This window comes from Henckelia pumila, unplaced genomic scaffold, assembly GCF_033568475.1.
Source record: "Henckelia pumila isolate YLH828 unplaced genomic scaffold, ASM3356847v2 CTG_461:::fragment_3, whole genome shotgun sequence".
NCBI classification, from domain to species: domain Eukaryota; kingdom Viridiplantae; phylum Streptophyta; class Magnoliopsida; order Lamiales; family Gesneriaceae; genus Henckelia; species Henckelia pumila.
In genome coordinates this window covers 4,496,182-4,520,564 of record NW_027331831.1, presented here as the reverse complement: position 1 = coordinate 4,520,564, position 24,383 = coordinate 4,496,182, and the positions used below count along the sequence as shown (strand labels likewise).

The window sequence follows — 24,383 nt, the reverse complement described above, 5'->3', positions numbered from 1 at the left end:
ACTACGGATGAATCGGAGTTTAGTTTGGCTTCGAGATTAATCATGGTAAATACGATCTTATCATACATTGCTTCAAGAAATATCTAAAATTTAAGAATTATTAATACATATGAGATTCACTATTTTTTCAATAAACCCTACATATCTATACTATACTACTATATATATATATATATATATATATATATATATATATATATATTGTAATGTTATTATAGTAGAGAGCCTTTAATTAACTAACTTTAGATTAATTGATGATGAAATTACGATTATATCCTAATTTAATTCCAAACAAAAACCAAAATTATTAGACAAATTAGTCATTTTATATGATCTCTTATTTCTTTTGACATTAGATTTTATCTTATTTACCAAAATGACATGCTCTATTTTTGTTTGTATTTTTAAATTTCTAGATTAGATTGTTATCACTCTTAAAATTTTGAATATTTAATTCATCATGTGACTTCTATAAATAACATGAAAATCAATTAGCATAAAAAATTTATATATAGCATGCAAAGAACGCTAGTATATTATAATAGTTCAACCCCTTAGACTAACCGATTTTGGTGTATCAAATTACACCAAAAAATTTTCTTATTTTACCCCTAAATTTAACACACATATCTTTTATGTTAGATTTTAAATAAATAATTTATCCTCGTTTTTCTCTAACAATCTTATCTCATATTATCTTTATCTCTTTTTTAAAATTTAATCATTTATCAATTTTTATTAAATTATTTACAATTTTTTTTTTTACAACTTCTCTCTAATTTATATATCAAATCATCAAGCATATAAAAATCATGTGTCATGATCGCTAATATATATTATATTGCACACGCAAAGCGTCTGTTGCGGTCACTAATATTAATAAATTTTCACTATTAGATGCACTATTAATGTCGTGCATGTACAGATAGAGTGAGATCTTCATATTAGATCTAAGGAATTAACAAGAAATTCATTTTGTTTGTATCTATATATCAGTCATTGTTTGATGTGGTATTAATTGGTCATACATATGTATTTCATTTAATATTTGATTTGAATTCTACATATGATTAAAATTATAAATTAATATGTTATCTGTGTATTGATTTATCATTTATATATGTATCGTACATCCTAAATCACCAGATCCCACGAGTCAAATAATTCCCTGAGGTTTGAATTATAATTGTAGCTCTTCTTAAACGTTGACCAATGCACTTCTTCATTCGTATGTAGTGGTGCCCAATAATGTTGCATGCACACGACAATATAATAAATGTATAAATATCACCATAAATTTCAACATATATTTTTGTAGGATTCCAATTAAAATTTTAGTGGATTTCTAATATTTTGAGATACTATAATTTCATGATTTTTCAAAAAAAAAAAATTGGAAAAAATAGTGAAATATACTTTTTTTGAAAAAAAAAAAAAATTCGTTTCAATATGCTTCAAAACCTAAAGTTTTATGACAGCATTCTTGCGGTACAGTGGAAAAACATCTCAATAGGATAGAAAAACTGGTTCAAATCCACGTTAATAAATAAATCTCACTTTCAATTGAAATGAAAAAACACCTTAATATATATTGTATTTATACATACAAATTAAATCATTAAAAATACAAATAATAATAATAATAATAATAATAATAATAATATCAAATCATAAATATAAATATTGGTGAAAAAATGTCAAACTATGTCAAGTATGTGATGATAAATCTCATATTTAAATACAAAAAAAATTGAGATAATGCATGTAAAAAGTAGGATAAAATTATCACAAGTGTGGTTATCTTTACCCACACTCCCATGAATTGTTGTTTCAATTTTCACCACTTTGTCCCCGGCTCTGTGATTTTTGGGAGAAATATTTTTGATGTATTCGTTCAAGATATCCGTGGATGTGTTCATTTGAAAATAATGATAATAAAAAGACTTACGAATTTCATGTATTTGTTTTAAAGTCGTTAATCGAAAATCTCATGTAAAAAATGCACCGAGAGTAAAACTTCATGTATAACATAGAATTACATATATTTAATTCATATTATATCATAAAAACAGTTTTTTGTATCGTACGTGCGCACACGTTCCTTATATTATTATAGTAGAGACTCTATAATTAATTTACTTTTAATTGATTGATAAAACTTTAGATAAAATTACGATTATATCCTAACTTAATTTTCAGCAAAATCAAAATTATTAAACAATAGTCATTTTATATAATCTTTTTTTTAGCCACTAAAAATAATATTATTTACCAAAATGATACTCTCTATCTTTGTTTGTATTTATGAATTTTTAGATTATATATATATTTTTTAATGATTTAGATTAAATAATCATCACTCTTAAACTTTTGAATATCTAATTTATTATGTGAATTCTAAAATAATATGAAAATTAATTAACATAAAAAAAACTTATGTATATGCACAGATCGCGTGCAACGGATACTAGTATATATATAGTAAATCCCTGATACAATTTCATGTATCTTTATTCATGAAAAGTGTCAACTCTCCTCATATTTTATAATAAGATGTGATACTTTCACCATAAAAATAAGAATAGATCGGTCTCATGAAATTGACTTATACGTTTTTAGCAAAAACTCTTGTGAGATGGTCTCATGTGTTAATTTTGTGAAACTGATCTCTTTTTTGGATTACCCATAAAAATATCAAATAACACTCATGCGAGACGGTCTCATCCGTGAGACGGATCAACCATACTCGTATTTATAATAATAAGTAATATTTTTGGCATAAAATGTAATATTTTTTAAAGGATAACTCATATATGAGACACGCCTCAAAAAAATAACCCTTGAGACCGTTTCACATGAATTTTTACCAAAAATATCACTTTTTTTATTATAAATATGATTAGGACTGACTTGTCACGGTCTGTTAGATCGTCTCACGAGAGATGCAGTCTTACCATTTTTCATATGAGAGTTGATATTTACACTCCATTTTGTGTTATCTACACTCCACTTCATGTGTAAAATATGTGTCCAATTTACTCACAAGTGGAGTGCAAATAACAAAAAATTGAGTGTAAATATCAACTTCCTTTTCTCATATATATATATATATATAGAGTTTTGATATGCTGCCCACCTCCATGCCCACCTATGATGTGGCACTCATTCATTGGATGAATCATTTGTATATGATTCATCTCATCCATTGGATGATTGACACCTCATAGGTGGGCATGAAAGTGGGCAGCATGACAAAACTCTATATATATATATATATATATATATATATATATATATATATATAGAGTTTTTTTCAAGTGCCCACCTACCATGCCCACCAATGATGTGGCACTATTCTATTGGATGTGATAAAGATGTGATAAATTGTAGGTCCAATAGAATAGTGCCACATGGTGGTGGGCATGGTAGGTCGGCACTTGAAAGAAATTCTATATATATATATATATATATATATAGAGTTCTTTTATGGTGCCCAACACTATATGCTCACTTCATGCCCACCATGTACAAGTCAACTCATCTATTATACCGGTCAACTCATCTATTGTACATGGTGGGCATGGAGTTGGGCATATAGAGTTGGGCACCATAAAAAAACTCTATATATATATATATAGAGTTTTTTTATGGTGCCCAACTCTATATGCCCAACTCCATGCCCACCATGTACAATATGTGATAAGTCAACTCATCAATTGTGTTGGTCAACTCACATATTGTACATGGTGGACATGGAGTTGGGCATCATAAAAGAACTCTCTATATATATATATATAATAAAATAAAATAAAATACGTACATAAATTTGCTATAAAAGCATCTTTCTTTCTCCGTAAATCTCCGCGAAGTAAAAACTCCACGCATTCCCAGCTTAATTTAGTCAATATATATACTGGTTCTGTTTCTCCTACCCAATTATGGAAGCTTTCTCTTTACTCAACTACTGGCGAAGCGGCGGTGACGGTGGCGGAGGAGGATGCCCAACAAGTGCCGTGGAACAAGACTCCTCCTCTACCCCGACCATCGTCACCGCCGCCGTCAGTCCTTGCTCCTCCGACGGAGAAGAAGATGGGCCATACTTCGACCTCGAGTTCACACTCCCCGAAGATGAAACCGACGCCGAAGAAGACGAGTCCACCCCAAAACGCAGCGAAAATGATGACCCAAGAACTCGGAGAACAGAAGATGGAGATAAAACTGAGGATGGGTCCCGTGCGGAAGAAGGCTCGGAGCATGAAAATGAAGGAGACCCGAAATTCACGGTCGAATCTTCAAGCATTTTGCTGAATGTCTCCGAAGAAACCTCGTACAGCGCCTTCCCAGTTTCTTTACTGAAGTCGGCGACCAAAATTCGTGTGCTTTTGCTCAAGTTCAAGAGATCGAGGTCTGAAAAATCTGAGAATGATGCGGAGACCCCGAAATTTCAAGAAAACCAGTGTACTAAAACGAGTGGCAAGTTTTTTGCGGTGAAATTTAAGGTGGAGGAGGTGAAAGCCCCGCTCGTCTCTCTGTTTAACAGAGACAACCATTCTAAGGAAAAACAGGGGAAAGGGATGAAGAACAATGAGGAGAATTTAGATTTGAGTGGCGTTTCTGTTTCGGATGACAAAAAGTTGATCCAAAAGTATTTGAAAATGGTGAAGCCTTTGTACATACGTGTTTCAAAGCGCTACGTCGAGAAACTGAAGTTTTCCGGCGGGCAGCAGAGCTTCTCTGGTTCGAAGGGTGGTGGCGCGGCTTCTTCTCCGCCGCGTGTGGCGGTGGAGGAAGAAGGAGTGAAGAGTCGTATAGCGCCTCAAGTGAATGGAGGACTACCAGTGCAAGCTCCGGGGCCGAAAGTAGTGCATAAGCAGTTGGGTAAAAGCCGGTCAGCGTCGTCGGCAGCCGTCGCAGCGTCGCCGCCGGACCGCCGCGATGACTCGCTGTTGCAGGTGCAGGATGGGATCCAAGACGCCATTCTGCATTGTAAGAGATCCTTTCAACGCCTCTAGAGGTAAATTTCAGTGTTAACATGTTATTTTCGTTTTTTTATGGCATGTTAATGTGACATTAATTCAGTATTTTTGTTATGTTGAAATACTTAGGTAATGTTTTGGAGATAATTTTTCAGTTGTTTTTTTTTGTTTTAAATTTATTTTTGTGTAGTGAAAATTGAAGAGTGCCTCTTAAAATCTATCTCAAACACTACCATAACGTTGTATCAGAGATCTTGATTGGCAAATGACGAGAAAATTTTACAAGGTAGTAGTAAAAAAAAAGAAGCAATTTCTATTGAATATTATATTAAATTTCTTAATGTTATAATTTTATAAATGATTTGTTTTTTCTGATTGATATTTACAGGTCCCATTTGTCGAGTACTGATCCAACTTGGACTATTACCATTATATTATTATTTTCTGGGAAGATCAGTTCAGACTTGGGGTAATTAGTACCTAGTTATTATTATTATTGTAAATTATATTAAATGAATAAAGTAAATAGTGGAGATGGTCAAAGTGCTTAAATTAGGGTTAAAAGCACTTAGGTTATAACTGTGTGGTCTTTTCGACTTTGAATGCTTTGAAGTTAGTGATTAATTAAAAGTTATGGATTTCCCATTTCTTATTTGTCCATATCATATTTCGTTTACTATAAAATAATCACAATACATTGAATCGTTCATTTCCCATCTATTGTGACGTTGAAAATGTTAGCAAAGTCGATTTCTTTCATAAACACTCTCGATTAGATTTTGGACTGCTAATGTAATCCTCGACGATCGATCAAATACCCACGGTTGTCAAGTGATCTCTTTTGATTTTTATTTAATATTCTCTATATATGCAAAATATATGAACTTGTTTAATTATTTTTTCTCAGAGATCAAGAAAATATTTGAAAAACTAAAATTTGCAAGTTATTTTTATCATTTTTTAAAGTATTATAAAGAAAATATGTTTTCTAAAACTTAACTGATATGCGAATATTAATTAAGTAATTAAAATATGTATATAAGAACTAGACTATATGTTAAAACAATCGAACAAATAAAAGAAGAGCATGTTTTCAGTAAGACATTCTCACGAATTTGAATATTTGAGATAAGTCAATCCGATTTATATTTATTACACAAAATAATTTTTTATAAATTAAATTAAATATGAAATCTGTCTTATCCATGAGATATTGCTATATATATCTCTTGGAAATTTCGACTCGCCAGTTACTTAATTCCCTGATTCAAAATATGACGTCCATTTAATTATGTAGGGCACTTAGCAATTAATAAATTATTTTGTGCTTGATATCTATTTTCAAGGTGGCGACGTGGATTACTCAATTACACAACCATATTTGTATCATCTCTTGCGATTTTTCCATGACTTTAATGTGTAGGGAAACTTCTTCCTTTCACAATCATCACGAATCCAGTGCTTCTACAAGACCTTTCCCATCTCTATCGTTTATAATATATATATATATATATATATAATATATATATATATACATATATATCAAGTTACTCTATTTTGTGTTCATGACAAATAGAAATCTCAAAATGAATTACACTTGTCATATTGGGTTTGACAATTTTTAAACCTATCAAATTGCGGGTCGGCCTCCCCGGCTCGTCCTCTAATGGTAAGTTGTGGGTTGAATAGCCAAAACCGTCAAATTATAGCTTATCTCGTCACCTAAAATAGGTGAGTTGGATTGAGCTGACATTTTTTCAACCCGTCTAAAAGATGAGCCGTCCCGCTCCACTTGGTATATTAGTAGATTACGATAAGTTGTGAGCCGGTCCTATTTGACACCTCTATTCGCAAGTCTTCTTAGTTCTTAGCCAATTGATGAAAAAAAAATTATCGGGTTTTAATTTTAGGTGTGTATTGACAAATAACTAAAACTCAGACGGAACACGACTCTGATCAAATGAGACACCATCCAAGTTTTGGGTTGATCGGTAGTTTGATTCACTTCTGCTCCGAGTTGGAAGTATACTTTTCCAATGTTTTTGTGAATTACATGAAGATATGATAGGATATATCTTATATGTGTCATTTCAAAACAAGATTTAAAACGATAATAAAAAAATATCTTAAAAGGGGATTTTTTAAAATCTAACCTACTTTTTGTCTGTCTTTCTTTTTTTTTTTAAAGAAAATTTTCAACATGGGGATTCGTGTTAAAATTGGTGGTAGAGGTCAAATTTGTCTTTCTCGGTGGACATGTTATGCCTCAAAAGAGATGTTTCACAAAGTGACTCACTTTTCCTTTCTTCGCCTCGCAGTTTGTCTTCTCACCATTAATAAGCTTGCTCGTTTTCGTTCCGTTTGTCTTTTTCTTTTTTCGATATTTGGTTTTAATTGAGTTTTTTTTTGTTAGGATCAAATGATTATCACCAAACCAAAGCAATGTTAGTCAAGACACAATTTTATTTTCTTATATTTATGATAGTATAGATTGGTCGAGTTGTTAAGCTCATGATCAGTCTAGAAAGGGGTGTGTCTTACTGCTGATGCTGAATCGTACTTCTTCAAAATCAGTCTTATTATTTCCCTATAGCCGATCCTTTTTCCATCAGAGACTGTAACGCCTAGAAATTCGTCACGTAAATCCGCATGCATAACTAGGAGATTTAATAATTTTAAAATAATGTGAAAATGTGTTAAATTGCTTTTATGGGATATTATGTGAATTATGTGATTTAATTGCATGTTTTAAATATTATTTCAGCATTTAAACCGTTAGATTTTAATTTATGAGTTTAATTGAAAAAATTATTTTATTATCGCGTAGGCGGGACCGTGGACGGACGAGATGTTAGTTTTCACCCAAAATATTTTATGAGATTTTTAGGAGCCTTAAAATATTATTTTATGGTAAAATTTTAAGAAAATTATGGTATTTATATATGTATATATGTATGTGCCCGCTTTTACCTAAAATAAGTTATTTTAATGACTTTTATTAACCTTTAAAAATCCTTTTATTTTGTATTTCGGGATTTAAGGTTAAATATCAAATTTATGATTGTGTTTAAGAGTTTTAAGTTATTTAATTAGTTTAATAATTAGCTATTATCCTAAACTTGTTTTTATTAAAGAATTAACCTAAACCATACCCCTTAACCTACGTAAAAACCTTCTAGCCGCCTCCCTCATCCTTCTTGCCCATTTCTCATGTTCTTTAGCAGAGAACTCATCCACCATAGCCTAGCTTTCAAGGTTTTTTATTTTAGTTTGGAGATCTGTTCGTCCCGGAGGGCCTTGCGCGCGACATAAGCATTATTTCTTGCTAATAATTATCAAGGCACGTTCGAATCCCTTCTTGCTCACCATTTAAATCATAGTACACTGATTTATGCATAAAAGATTTGATGTTGCATGTGTATTTAATTTTAGAATGAAAATCCTTCATGAACATGCATAGTTATTCACGTTTTTATGACATGATGGCTTGTTTTTGAAAGTTTCTGATTCAAGGGCTGTTCGAGGGGCTAACCAATGGTTCAAGGGTTGAGATAGGGTCCTTAGGGTCTGTTTTGGATGGGTGGTTCAGGCTGGAAAGGGCTGGAATCGAGGCATATCTCCTAATGCGCAGCAGATTGCGCAGGTTGAGCGAGGTTGAGAGATTGGATCGTTCGCGGTCCACAGGGCACGTGTTTTAGGGTGATTCCAGTTGGGTTAGAACCCCAAGACCTTAGGAAAGCTTTTCCATGTAGTTCCCCGACCGTTAATGACAGGAGCTGGGCGGCAGAACGTCCGGAATGCGGTGGTCGCGTTCTGCACGCGAGCAGAAACTAGAGTGTGATTGTTTTGGTTTGTTCTCCTTCTACAGAGCTCCGTTTAAGGTCAAATTTGTTGGGTTAGAACCTCCTGGATGGTGGCTAAGTATGAGAGGTGGTTTCACGGTCAAAGGTGGCCTGAGCAAGCAGCACAATAAGATTTTCTGAAGCCGCTCAGGGCTGCCTAGAGTTGGGTTTAGGGAGAGGTAAGCTAGGGTTGTGTCTTGTGTTTTGGCGGAACGGACTTGGTTTTTTTGGGTCCGGGTCTGGTCTAAAATATAATGGGTCAAGTTATTTTGGTCAGGGTCCGAGTTATATTAGTTGGGCTCGGGTATTTTTATTTTAAATTAAATAAGAGTTTAAGTAGTTAATTAATGGGTTGAGCTTGACTAATTAATTAATTGAATTAATTTTATGGGCTTTAATAATTATTGAAGTGAGCCCACTAATTTGTCATGGGCCGTGTGATCCATGAGAATTAATGGGCCAAGTTGTATCGGGTTTAGAAATTTTATCGGTCTAATTTATAAATTAATGGTTAGTTAATAATTTTATTAATTTAATTTTAAGTTAATTAGTTAATTGGCTTAAATTATGTTTTTAAGTGAGTCCATTAGTTTTTCATGGGCTTGGGGGCCCATGAAGCTTAATGGGCCAGGTTAGGTTGGGATTTTGGGTTTTTGGGCCAGTCTATAAATTTTTGGGTTTTTGGGCCAGTCTAGAAATTTTTGAGTTTAAGTCTAGTGATCAGCAGCTCGAACAAGTCCTTGGAAAAATAAATGAACCATAAATATATATTTAATTCATGCATGTAATTTATTAGTTATATAAGTATGATTTTTAAGAAAACAAATTAAGTATATATTTACGGGCAAATTTTCATGAAATAAAGAAATAAATGAGAATTTTAAGTTCATGCATCATTAAGAATTTTCATGATAAGTTTAAGGGCATGTTATGAAAAATATTTTTATGGAAGTTGAAGTGAAGGTGGGAAGTGATGTGGTTGGAGGCCGGGATACCTGGGCCCGGTGACCTTCCTAATGATGTATAAGTATGATGAGCTTATGGATCCAGATGAGAGGGCTGGTGAAGTGGCAGCACAGAGATGAAAATCCCACCGCCGCGTACGTTGGTTTTTAGATTGATCAATCGCTTAGTATGAGGCCACCGACATGGATATGACCTGTTGAGAACTAAGAAATTTTGATAAGTCATTTTTATGAGAATTATGAAGTATGATAATTTATGTTATTGCATGATGATTAAGCTGTATAATTAGTTATTTCATGTTTATATGCATATAATTTTAAGATCATGCACGTATAATTATTATTCACGTATTTTATATAATGTGTGCTTGTATGTGGTTTCATTTTGTTATATAAGGATAGAACGTGCTGAGCCTCTAAGCTCACTAGATTTAAATGGTGCGGGTGAGCAAAATGTCAATGAGGACAATGTGTTCCCGATTGGCGGCGAGGGCGTATGAGTTTTCAGGCGGCTAGTACCCGTGATCATAGCTCTATTACGATATTTATGTTGAGATTTAAAATATGTATTTTCGCACACGATTAATTGCTTTAGATTTTTAGATATGCATGATTGTTAGATTTAATTATTTTATTTTAAAGTTTGCATGGATTTTGGTGTAGAATTATTGTTTAGGAATTTTATTATGGAAATTTTTATAAATGATTATTTAGTAATTAATGTTAGGTATTTAGTTACATGTGTGTACTTTTATTGTATTTATTGTGCATTTATATTTTAAATTAAGTAAAGTTATTTTTTTTAGTACGATATATATATGTATGGGCATATATATATTTATATTCATTATTTTATTGTTAGAGATAGTTTTCAAAAAAAAATGCAGTAGAAATTTTAGGACGTTTCAGAGACAATATTACCCCTTAAGATCTGATATATCTCTTTTACGGCCCACCTAACCAACCAAATCAAGCAGTACAACGTCAGCAGCTTGACGCACTGGAACTTCTGCAGCTAGAGCACCGGCATAACTCCAATCCTCTTATGGCCTAATGATGACTTGCACTGTCAAAAGAGAATCCGAAAAAATAAAGTGAATCAATAGATTATTTTCATTAGCTACTTGTAATCCACTGAGAATTGCTTCAAGTTCAGCATAAACAATTGAAGGAGGCTTCTGAATACGTTGTCCAAAAGCAAGACTTAGCATTCATTAATGGATATTGATCAACTATTTTGTAAAATAATTAAATACAATAACACGTTCGATTCGAAGTCGAATTTGCCAAACTGGCAAGTTTTAATATTTTGACTTCATATCGTAGAGAATTATAAATAATTGATTGCCTTCGAGTGAATCGAGTGACATGAAGGTTGCAATAAAATATTTTGCACCCGTTTAGGGAAAATTAAATAATATATGGCCATGTGAATCTATTTTGGGCACGTAGGTTTGTTAATCCACTTAGAAAAAAGAGCCTCGACAATGCATCCAATTAAGGAGCTCTCACATGGCCTATGTCGTCATTACATGGTTAGAAATTTGAAAACCGCTTTCAACCAAAAATAGATTGATCGGGATTAGGGATGGGTTTTCGGTATGCCGTATCAAAAATATTGGTATGAAAAAAATTCATATCGATACCGATATCGAAATTCCTAAATTTTGGTATGGAAAAAACTCATACTAATACCGTATAGATACCGAAAAAAATTCGATATACAAAAAAAATGTATATATTGAAAAACTTTCGGTACGATATCCCGAAAATTCGGTATTTTGGTTCGGTATCTCAGCCCTAATCGGGATAGGGATATATTGTTACAAGATCGTCACAAACAAAAATATAAGAATGAAATCGTCTTTAAACAGGTGTCTGAGTTGATATAGTAGACGATCGTTTTGTTAATGATCAATAGTTTGATTATCTTATCAACAAATTATCGGATAAGCTCTGTGTGATTTATCTAATTAACGTGATTTGTAAGTTATTACGTTAACCCGATAGTTTACCTAATGTACACCTAGGGTAGCGGTTGCGAGCAGCAACGTCATCTTTTATAATAACTTGCGTCTGCAATGCGTGTGTTTATTAAATTATCGTATTAAAAAATAATTTATGATAAAAGTTCTTATTTTTTGAATTAATATATCTAAGAGTTAGTTTTGAATTTTGAAATTAAAATATGTCAAACATGATGTATGAAATTGTGGGAAAGTTGTATTGAAGAAATTAAAATTGCAAAACAGTTTTTTTATTTATTTATTAAATAGGGTTATTTTTGAAAGTTCACATAAAAATACCAAAAGGTAGTTACTATAACATCATCTTATTTTATTAAATAGTAATTATTAATACTAATAATCATTATTATAATAATAATAATAAATAATTTTTCACTTTTTTGTTGGAAAATAGTGATTTATTCACTATAATTGGGGATTTATTTTAATCTCAAAGTTTGGAATGTTTTTTTAAAAAAAAACGTAATATAAATTATTTTTCTTATATTTTAATGATATATATATATATATATATATATGAAAACCTCAAATTAATTATATGTGAGTGAAAAAGTGGCCATGAAAGTGGATAAAGTTTTGTTTAAAATCACAAGGTACTCTACCGTCTCAAATGGAATTTCCACATTTTCTTTTCGTCCCAACTATAAATACAATATCGATTTTTAAAATATTTCATTGATTCATAAAATCACTCTTAAACTTGTCAAAAAAATAAAATCACTCTTATCGATTAATTAATATTCCATTTAGCCGATGAATTTCACAGTGTCCGAATACGAGTCATTTACTAATTTACTATCTTCCCCTCTAATTTGAACAGCACATAAGAATAATAGTATGATTAAAAAAGTGATACCTTAAATTAGATTCCTTGTAAGTGTTTATAAGATTGATGGGAAATAAATAGACTTAAATTTTCAATAAAAGACGTTGTATGTTAGGCAGATGTTGAAATAACAAGAAAAAAAAAGGTCTTTTTGTTATAATGGCTTTGTAATTATAGTATGAGACAAAAGTGTTCGACTAAATGCATCGCTTTATTGTGATACTATTTATTTTTTAAGTAAGTCTTGTATGATACGATATATTGATCTGATTCATGTTTACAATGAAAATAATGTTTTTGACATAAAAAATAATATTTTTCTGAATCGATTCGAATAATATATATGTCTCACAAAATTAACCTTGAGATCGAATCATAAGAGTTTTTGTGTTATTTTTTATAGTACGCAATCACAGCAATAAAAAAAGAAGAGAAATATAATGTACACACATTTTATATGGGTTATTTGATTTGATCTAGTACTGAATTGCACGCAACGTATACAGTGTATTTTTGCGTACATACATTGCGTGCTTATACAATTGAATTTTGCTTATACGTTGTGTGCTCATACAATCTGTTTTTTATTAAATAAATGTAAAAAATAAAAAAAATTAAATAATTTTAAAAAAATTAAAAAAAAACATAAAAAAGAAAGATATCACATCAACGTACCAATTTGATGTGATCTCACACTCAATATAATATAATAGATATATTGTAACGCCCAAAAATTCGTTACGTAAACCCGCATGCATAACTAAGAAATTTAATGATTTAAAAAAATAAATAAAAATGGGTTAAATGATTTTTATATGCTATTATGTGAATTATGTGATTTATTTGCATGATTTAATGTTATTTTAGCATTTAACCCGCTATTATGAAATTTATAAATTTTTTTGACAAATGTTATTTTGCGATCGCGTAGACGGAACCGTGGACGAACGAGATAAATGTTTTCATCCAAAATTCATGACTAGGATTTGTAAGAGTGATAAATTATTATTTTAAGATTTTATTTTTAGAAAATAAGAGTTTTAATATATATATATATATATATATATATATATATGTATAGAAACCTATTTTTAACCAAAATAGGTCATTCTATGGACTTTTAAGGTACTTTCAAAAACTTATACTTATATATTACGAAAATTATTAGTTCTTAATCTGATAATTAGTGGGCTTAAATGTTTTTAACTTAGTTTAATTTATTAGTTAAGCCCAACCCATTAAACATGCAAATATATATCAAATATTAAGCCTCATTCTTCTCCATCATCACATGAATACCTTCTCAGACGCCTCCATAAAATTTCACAGCCTCCATACACACACTTACACACACTTTCACCTAAATTTTGAGAAATCTCGAAGGTTCGACGCCCCGTTCGTTCCGGAAGGCGATCTACGCGACGGTAACGTAGTTTCAAGCTTTAACGCAAAGGCACGTCTCGAATCCATTTTTGCTCACCATTTAGATCATATTACACTGCTTTTAAGATGAATGATCTGATTTATGCTTGTGGTTTCAATTTGTATGAGATTCATCAAAGTATTATGCATGTTTTACGTTTTTTAGTATGATGTCCCAAATTTGTCATGGTTTTTTCATTCATGGCTATTTAAGACTACTTCCTAGTGGTTCGGGGTCCTAGCTAGGGTCCTTAGGGTTGGTTTGGTGTGAGGGTTCGACCATGGAGTGGGCTGGAACCAGGACTGGGCGTGGCTGTGCATGGGGTGCAGATCGCGCGCAGGCTTTAGGGGAAGAAGTGGGTTCGGTTCGAATATATGAGGCTATGGCTGGGCTAGGGTTGGGTTAGCTAGGACCGACAGGACTCTGGGGAGGTCCTACCGGCAGCGCTCCGGCTAGGGGTGGCCGGAGCTGGGCAGGAGAAGGCTGAAGGTGGGGGGCTGTCACGTAAAGATAGGGTGAGGGGCTAGGGTTTGATTTTGGGTTTTGGGGGGTCGGGCTCAGGTTTTTGGGTCCGGGCCAGGACTGAAATATAGTGGGTCAGGTTAGTTAAGTCCGGGTCCGGATTATATTATTTGAGCTTGGGTATTTTTAATTTAAGTGAATAAGAGTTTAAGTTAGGAATTTATGGGCTTAATTGGGTTGATTAATTAATTAATTGTGCTATAAATTTGATAACTTGGGCTTAATTAATAATTTAAATGAGTCCATTAGTTTCATGGGTCTAGTGGTCCATGAGAATGAGTAGGGATGTAAATGAGTTGAGCCGAACCGAACAGTATCGAGCTCGAGCCCGATCTGAGCTTTTATCATAAGGCTCGGTCTCAGTTCATTTAGTATATATAAAAGCTCGGGCTTGGCTCGATCTCAGCTCGAGATCGGCTCGTTTATCATATTAAACGAGTTTGGATCAAGTTCGGCTCATTTTCGGGCTCGTTAGTGAGCTCGTTTTCGGGCTCGTTAGGCAAGGCTCATTAGCAGACTCGTTAAGGAAGCTCGTGCTCGTTAAGTGAATTTTAATACAATGACTTTAAAGATAAAATAAAAAATACAAATTGTGACTACATCTTATATATTGTAAATTCATCTTTATTTCAACAAAGTATTATGTTCTAATCATGTCATTTGCATTAATATTAATATTTTTTTATTTTTTCACTCAAACTCAAACTATATAAAATTACATAAATTAAATGAACATATTCGTGAGCCTTCGAAACGAGGCAAACCAAGCTGGAGCTCGCAAGCCTCCTAAATGAGCCGAGCCGAGCTCGAGCCTATACTAGCGAGCCTCCTAAACAAGCCGAGCCCAAGCTCGGGCTCCCGAGCCTATTAAAAAACATGTTCGCGAGCTCACGAGCTAAACATCCTTAAGCTCAAGCTCGGCTTGTGAAAATTGTCGAGCTCAAAATCAAGCACGGGCTCAGCTCGATAAGCTTACTGATAGTCGTGTTTGTGTTGCATGTTTTAATATTATTCTGTTGTTGTTTTGCATGTATTTATATGTTGTAATTAAGTATTTTGTTCATATTTCATGCATCATGTCTACATTACATGCTCCCGGGTTCATTGTGTAGGATGTAGTTTTTTGGCTGGAAAATCGAGTTAGAGTTTTGGCCGCTCGATCTGCATCATTCAACCGATCGAGTGGGCATCATGGGAGTAGAAAAGATTTTGAGCCAGAGATTTTTCCGTTCGATCTGCCATATTCCACCGATCGAGCGGCCAGAAGAAGAAAGACGGAATAATCGAAACAGAGTTTTGCTCGCTCGATCTGTCAAGTTCTACCGATTGAGCGAGCTGCACAGTTTGGAAAAATATTTTAAATTAGCAAACTTGTCTTTTGAGGACTCTAGGATATATTTAATACGTTTTATTCCGATTTTAGGGACGGATTATCAGACTTAGACGTGGGAGAACACCAAGTATTCTTTGGCGGCTAGGTTTTATTCTAACTTTTCTTAGTTTTCTTCTCTTCTTTTGATTTTTCTTGCGAATTTTCATGAATATGTGTGGCTAGGCTTTAGAACATGGCTGAGGAAGACGAACACTTGAGTTTATTTATTTGTGAGATTCAGTTTTTCATTGTTTAATTTCAATTGAGTATCAAGAGTTGTTTGAAATTGATTGTCATGCTTGTGTGTTTGATTATTGGATTGATCACCTGATGATTTTTCATACAATCTACTGCTAAATTAGAATCCAATTCCGCAATTGTTTGAATCATCTAATTTGTGAAGCAACTACAATTAATTATCGTCCGCTTGTGAGTTTATTAAATTGTAGGAACAACGATTGACTAGATTAAATACATCCGCTTGTGTGTGTTTTGTTTAGATTCATCAGTTTCACTAGTTTGCATGCTGCCTTGGATTTAAATCTAATCGCTTGTATTAGGTTAATTCATTGGTGGAAGTTAATTTAGAACGCTTGTGTTTAGTTAACTAAGATTAAGGTGAAATAGTAATTAAGTTTTCAATGATGAATATTCAAAGATAATTAATGTTTTTTGATGATCGATGATCGAATGAATAATTTCAAGGGTGTAGTCGACCGATACCAAAGATTGTTTTAATTGATTAATTCGTTATAATTTTAATTATTGCATGCTAGATGGTATAATTTATTTTAATTTGCTTTTAATTTTCGGTAGTTAATTTCAAAAACCCAAAATCCCCTTTTATTTATTTTCAGTATTTTTAAGAACACAATAAATTGCACCTTTCTCATGGGAATGATTCTTACTATCGCTACTACATATTTATTTGTTTGAGTTGAGTTTGGTTAATTTGGGCGCAATACGACTAAGCGTACCAAATTTTGACGCCGTTTTCGGGTAGGGCGTTTAATTTGATTGTGTTCTTTTATTTTTTCTTTTCATTATTTTTTTTTATTTTCTTCTTCCCAGTGCTTCTCGGGTTTGTTAATGCTTACAGGAGAGTCTTCTGAAGAAGAATTCCCCTACGATTCGGAGATAGAGAGAATACTTCATAGAAGAAAGAAAAAGGCTCGAAGGAAATTAGATGAAGAAGACGAAGTTCTACTTGAAGAGCCTAGAGAGGAGATGGCTGCAAATTTGAGCTTGAGACAACTGGGCACTCTTGATTTAAACCAGTCGCCGTTATGCATCACTTTTCCCACTATGGAAGCTAATGTTACATTTGAGTTAAAATCCGGATTAATTCATTTATTACCTTTGTTTCATGGTCTTGCAGGTGAGGACCCCTCAAGCACTTAATGGAATTCCATGTGGTATGCACGAGTATGAAACCCCATGGAGTAACAAATGAGCAAATCCAACATAGAGCCTTCCCTTTCTTTTTGAAGAGTGCTGCAAAGGATTGGCTATACTATTTACCCTCTGGATCCATCATGACCTGAACTGAAATGAAGATGATTTTTCTGGAGAAATACTTCCCAGCTTCTAGAGCAGCGAATATCCGAAAGGAGATATATGCAATCAAGCAAATTACGGGAGAATCACAGCACGAATACTGGGAGCGGTTCAAGAAGATTTGTGTTCCGCAACACCAGATAAGTGAAAATATTTTAATCCAATACTGCTATGAAGGTTTGTTGCCTCATGACAGGAGTATGATAAACGCGGTCAATGGAGGAGTGTTTGTTGATAAAACACCGCAAGCTGCAAGGAACCTAATAGAGAATATGACTGCCAATTCTCAACAATTTGGCACCAACAGAAGTTATTCTGCACCCATAAGAAGTAACGAGGTAAATGTTTCTTTCCTTGAACAACAACTGATTGATTTAACGTCTCTTGTGCGTCAAATGACTGTAGGGAATGGACAGAATGTGAAAAAGTGTGGAATTTGTGCTGCAGTGGGACATGCTACTGACATGTGTCTCACTATTCAAGAGGAATCGGTCGAACAAGTGAATGCCACTGGAGGATTTCCCGGGCCACCGCAACAAAAGTATGATCCTTATTCCAACACATACAATCCAGGTTGGAAGGATCATCCCAATCTTAGATACGAAAACCCTCAAGTGAATCAGCTTGCACCTCATGTGCAACCGAATAATCAAACATATAGGCTACCGTATCATCTTCCACCACAACGTCCTCAAATTCCAGCGCCTGGTGAGTTTCTAGAAAACATTGTTAAGGATCTTGCAACTAATACTTTAAATTTTCAACAGGAAACGAGAGCAAATATCCAACACTTTAACACTCAGGTGCGACAGTTGGCAACCGTAGTTAACAGGTTGGAAGCACAACATTCTAACGGTTTACCATCTCAGACTGTCATGAATCCAAAAGAAAATTAAGTGCAATCACCTTGAGAAGTGGAAGAGAGTTGAAGGTTCATGAAAAAATGGTGAAAGAAACAGTACAGAATGAAGATGTGAATGAATCCAAGGTAGAGGAGAGTGAACCTATTCAAAAGAAAGCACCAAGAGGTAAGTGTCCTCCTCTTTCTGAGTATAAACCTGTAGCTTCTTTTTCCCTTGCATTGAAAGAGTCTAAGAAGGATGAAGGTATTAAGGGGTTGTATGAAACTTTTCGTAAATGTGAGGTAAATATTTCATTGTTAGATGTTATCAAGCAAGTAACTCGTTATGCTAAATTTTTAAAAGAATTGTGTATTGCGAAAATAAAACACAAACTGTAGGGATGCTAGAAAGTTGAATTAGGAGAAAATTTTTTGCTGTGATTCAAAGAAAAATACCCATAAAATACAAGGATCCATGTATGTTTTCGATTCATTGTAAAATAAAAGATGTTCAGCTTGATACGGCCATGTTAAACTTAGGAGCATCGATTAATGTCATGCCGTACTCGGTTTATGCTTCCTTAAAACTAAGGCCTTTGAATGAAACTGCAACTGTTATCCAGATGACTGATATATCTACTATTTATCCTAGGGGTGTGATAGAGGATGTTCTTGTGCAAGTTGGTAATTTGGTTTTTCCTGCTGATTTTTATGTTCTTGACATGAAAAACAATGATTTGAAGAGCTCAATTTTGCTAGTATGATCATTTATTAAAACTTCAAAGTCTGTTATAGATGTTAATAATGGTACTCTCACTATGGAATTTGATGGGGAGATTTTCAAGTTTAATATTTTTGAGAACCTGAATTTTCCTAGTTGTGAAAGTGCTGTTAATAATATTGATATCATTGATTACTTGTCACAAAAACATAAGAAAGTTGTGAACGAGGGTAAGTTGAAGGAAGTAATGGCAAGACCTGTTAAAATTTCTCTTTCTGATCTGCATGTACCAAAAGCTGAAGAGCTTAGGATTTATAGGAATTCAAAGAAAATATCAAAATTAACTGTGAAAGTGTTCAAATGGGTGAATGTGGACAAGACAACTAGATATGAACCACCATGAACATCAGAAGCATATAATCGGGCCGAAGAATGTAAATAGAGGCGCTGGCTGGAGGAAACCCAGTGTTCTTTCTTTTCATTTAGTTTTTTTTTCATTTTGTTTCCTTGTTTTCAGAATCGAGTGCCTCCACCTCCGCAGTCCAAGTTTCAATATGATTCTTCCGTTATTCTGCTAGACATGGAAGAGGATGACAACGCCAACACTTGAACCAGGGGAGTTCTGTTTTACATTTGCATATCATTGTCTTTTTGTTATTTGTGTTGTTATGTTTGTGTTTTTGTGTTCTGAAGAATTGAGGGCAATGCTTTAGATAAGTGGGGGGTGCATTTATTGTTTGGCATTTTGTTTTGCATTTGTTTTATTGCATTTCTGCATATAGTTCGTGCGTTGTCTTGTTTGTGTTTCTTGTTTGTTCGTTTGCATAAGTAGAGGATGAAGATTGTTAGCCTATGATGATGAAATTGGAAAAAAATGAAATTTTTGAAATTTTTTTACTCTTGATTGGATATGAGAAACCGTAGGTTGAATTGTGAATAATCTTAAGCACGCATGTTTAACCAGTGAATTGTAGCGATGTATTAGATGATGTTGATGTTTGTTGGACCATTGCACGACAATATGTGTATGTGAAATTGATAGTTTCTTGAATCTTGATGATCTTTTTGATATGACATATACGATCTTGGGCGCACCTGCTAAAATATTTTTTTATGAAAATTTTGGGAAAATAAAATTAACTCCATCTGGGTTATGAGCAAGAGATTGAAATCCTAATTATCTTGTTCTTGACTAAGTATACGGATCAAATAGGGTTAAAATTTTGAAAAATTTTGAATTAACAATTTCATCAGGGCTTGGATAGTGATTGAAATTCTATTAACTGTTCCATGGCTAAGTTTGCGGATCCAATGGGATTGTAGCTCCATCCGGGCTATAAACGAGGGGATTGAAATTCGAATCCTATCTTAGTTATAGCTAAGTTTGCGGGTAATTATTGGGGTTTAAGAAAATCGGATGCAAAATTCGGAGGTGCGTAATTATATCTCAAGAGAGTTGTGTTGTGTTTAAAGATTGTTGGGATGAGGGGATCTTGATGGTAATACTCACATTGATGTGACATAGGTCAGCGAACAGTCTTGAAACTATGTCTTTTTAAGTTGCATGTAGCTGGGGTAACATGATACACACACGTTCATATTCGACTGGAGGTGTATCATGAAAAATCGAGAGTATTCGTAAGCTTGTTTTTGTGGGAGAAACTTCATTGAGGCTATGTTATGCATGATTCGTCATTCCTTATGTTTTTGTTATGTTTCCATTTTGTTTTTGCATGACTTGCTCGAGGGCGAGCAAGGATTAAGTGTGGGGGAATTGATAGTCGTGTTTGTGTTGCATATTTTAATATTATTTTGTTGTTTTGCATGTATTTATGAAACGACCTATGACTTCTACTGATTTTTTTTTAAAAAAAAACTCTCTGATAATAAAATAATGAATATAAATATATATATGCTCATACATATATATATCATACTTAAAAATAACTTTACTTAATTTAAAATAAAAAATACACAAAAGATACAATAAAAGTACACACATGCAATTAAACACTTCAAATTAATTACTAAATAATAATTTATAAGAATGCCATAATAAAATTCCTAAATAATATTTTTTTCACAAAAATTCATGAAAACTTAGAAAATAAATACTTAAACGTAAAATCCATGCATATACTAAAAATCTATAATAATAAAACATATGCGGAAATAAATGTTCTAGTCTCAACATAAAATTCATCTTAGAGCAATGGTCACGGGTTCTAGCCGCCTGAAAACTCATATGCTCTCGCCGCCAGTCGAGAACACATTATCCTTATTGACATTTTGCTCACGTGCACCATTTAAATCTAGTGAGCCTAGAGGCTCAGCACGTTCTATCCTTACGTAACAAAATGAAACCACACACAAGCACACATCATATAAAATACGTGAATAATAATTATACGTGTATGATCTTAAAATTATATGCATATAAACATGAAATAAAATAATTATACTGATTTATCATAATGCTAAACATATATCATCATACTTAATAAATCTCATAAAATAACTTATCATGATTTTTTAGTTCTCAACAGGTCGTATCCATGTCGGTGGCATCATACTAAGTGATTGATCAATCTATAAACCAACGTACGCGGCGGTGGGGTTTCCACCTCTGTGCTGCCACTTCACCAGCCCTCTCAGCTGGATCCATAAGCTCATCATACTTATACATCATTAGGAAGGTCACCGGGCCCAGGTATTCCAGCCTCCAACCACATCACTTTCCACCTTCACTTCAACTTCCATAAAAAAATATATTTTTCTTAACATGCATTTAAACTTATTATAAAAATTCTTACATGATGCATGAACTTGAAAATTCTCACTTATTTCTTTATTTTCATGAAAATTTGCCCGTAAATATATATTTAATTTATTTTCTTAAAAATCATACTTATATAACAAATAAAATACATGCATATATTAAATATATATTTACGGTTCATTTATTTTTCCAAGGACTTGTTCGAGCTGCTGACCCCTCCCTTAAACTTAAGCTCATAAAAATTCTAGACTGACTCAATAACTGACCTTAGGCCTATTAACTTATATTTTAGCTCAAATGTATTATTCAATCCCAATTAATACTTAACCTTATCCAATAAATTTCTTAAGCCCATTAACCACTTAATCTGCTCATTAAATCATAACTTAAACTATTAATAAAAATAAATTAAAATACCCAAGTCCAACCAATATAACCCGGACCCGAACCCGGACTCATCTAACTTAACTCACAATATTTTAGACCCAACCCGGACTCAAAAACCCGAGCCCGGCCCCCAAAACACCAAAATTCAGAACTTAAGCTAGGCTGTCCCATGAGTCTATGACCAACGACCAACAGCCCTATATGGGCTTCGACCGCCTGAATCCGGCCACAACCGGCCAAAGCACCACCCAACCTACCTAGCCCACATCCAGAGGGTTCCAACAAGACAAACCCCAGCCCATAACTCATCCCATAGACCCGAAACCAGTCCCTTCTTCCTCTGCCTAAAATCTGCTCGCGCGCAGAACACCAACTCAGACTTCAGGCCGTTCAGCCGCCCATATTCGGCCATTACCGGCCAGAAACCCACCTGGAGGGATTCTAACACAACTGGAACCAGCCTCGAACTCGCACCATACAGCCTACACGATCAATTCTCTCAGAACTGCTCAATCTGCGCGCCTGGTGCATGTTTCTGTTCTTATTTCATTTTCAGCCTATTCCTGGTTCATGAACCAATACAAGTCGATCCTAGGGACTCTAAATCAGACCCCTAACCATGGATCAGCATGCTGGAACGTGTCATAGCAGAAAAACATGAGAAAATATGATATTCAAGCCATAAACGTGAACTGCTCAAAAATTCATGCATGATCTTCAATCAAAACCACTTACACACGCAAAATGAATCCTTTTATGCATAAATCAGTGCAATATGACTCAAATGGTGTTCAAGAAGGGAATCGAAACGTGCCTTTGTGATTTATTCACTCGAATATACGTTACCGACGCGTAGATTGATCTCCGGGACGAACGGCAAATCGAACTCGTGATTTTTCTTCAAAGTAATCGTGTTGTGTGTGGTGTGAAGGGAGAGGGTCTGCTGGTTTTTTTAATGGAGGCGGCTGATTGTTTAGACGTGATGTAGGGGAAGGAATGAGGGAGATTTCTAGGTATATATTTGTGTGTATAATGGGTTGGGTTAATTAAATAATTAAAATAAATTAGACACTTCTAAGCCCACAAAAATATATGATATAAATCTTTTAATTTTCGTAATAATAAATTAAGGGAATTTAAAAGCATTTTAAAAGCCCATAAAATGGCTCATTTTAGTGAAAAATGAGATTTTATACATATATATATATATATTAAAACTATTATTTTTTAAAATAAAATCTTAAAATACTAATTTATAATTCCTAAAAATTCTAGTCATAAATTTTTGGATGAAAACTTTTATCTCGTTCGTCCACGGTCACGTCTATGCTATCGCAAAATAACTTTTATCAAATAAATTCGTAAATTCCATAATAGCGGGTTAAATGCTGTAATAACATTTAAAACATGCACATAAATCACATAATTAACATAATAAGTCATAAAACTAATTTAACACATTTTCACTTTATTTTAAAATCATTAAATCTCCTAGTTATGCATGTGAATTTACGTGACGAATTTCTGGGAGTTACAATTTATATGTTGTAATTAAGTATTTTGTTCATATTTCATGCATCGTGTCTACATTACATGCTTCGAGTTATTGTGTAGGATGTAGCATTTTGGCTGAAAAATCGAGTCAGAGTTTTGGCCGCTCGATCTGCATCATTCAACTGATCGAGCGGGCGTCATGGAAGTAGAAAATATTTTGAGGCATAGATTTTTCCGCTCGATCTGCCATATTCCACCGATCAAGCGGCCAGAAGAAGAAAGACGGAAGAATCAAAACAGAGTTTTGCTTGCTCGATCTGTCAAGTTCAACCGATCGAGCGAGCTGCGCAGTTTGGGAAAATATTTTAAATTAAGAAACTTGTCTTTTGAGGACTCTAGGATATATTTAATACGTTTTATTCCGATTTTAGAGACGGATTAGACGTGGGAGAACATCAAGTATTCTTTGGCAGCTAGATTTTATTCTAACTTTTCTTAGTTTTCTTCTCTTCTTTGATTTTTCTTGGAATTTTCATGAATATTTGTGGCTAGGCTTTAGAACGTGGTTGATGAAGAAGAACACTTGAGTTTATTTATTTGTGAGATTCAGTTTTTCATTGTTTAATTTCAATTGAGTATCAAGAGTTGTTT

At 33.5% G+C, this 24,383-nt stretch overlaps 2 protein-coding genes across 3 annotated transcripts; both read left to right on the top strand.

Moving 5' to 3' along the window:
• The first annotated feature begins 3,853 nt into the window (after positions 1 to 3,853).
• On the top strand, positions 3,854 to 5,550 carry LOC140872269 (probable membrane-associated kinase regulator 2). Of its 2 annotated transcripts, none has more exons than XM_073275087.1 (2): positions 3,854 to 5,014; positions 5,365 to 5,550. In XM_073275087.1, the coding sequence occupies exon 1, from the start codon at positions 3,939 to 3,941 to the stop codon at positions 5,010 to 5,012; it is 1,074 nt and encodes a 357-aa protein (XP_073131188.1). In that variant the 5' UTR covers positions 3,854 to 3,938; the 3' UTR covers positions 5,013 to 5,014; positions 5,365 to 5,550. The 2 variants fall into 2 exon arrangements, with proteins under 2 accessions (XP_073131188.1, XP_073131189.1); XM_073275088.1 differs by lacking the exon at positions 5,365 to 5,550 and adding an exon at positions 5,167 to 5,264.
• An 11,953-nt stretch (positions 5,551 to 17,503) lies between these two features.
• LOC140871920 (uncharacterized) lies at positions 17,504 to 19,682 on the top strand. Its single transcript, XM_073274662.1, has 8 exons — positions 17,504 to 17,619; positions 17,707 to 17,840; positions 17,916 to 18,051; positions 18,278 to 18,313; positions 18,399 to 18,654; positions 18,867 to 19,035; positions 19,147 to 19,436; positions 19,590 to 19,682. The coding sequence occupies exons 1-8, from the start codon at positions 17,504 to 17,506 to the stop codon at positions 19,680 to 19,682; spliced, it is 1,230 nt and encodes a 409-aa protein (XP_073130763.1).
• Positions 19,683 to 24,383: the final 4,701 nt, after the last annotated feature.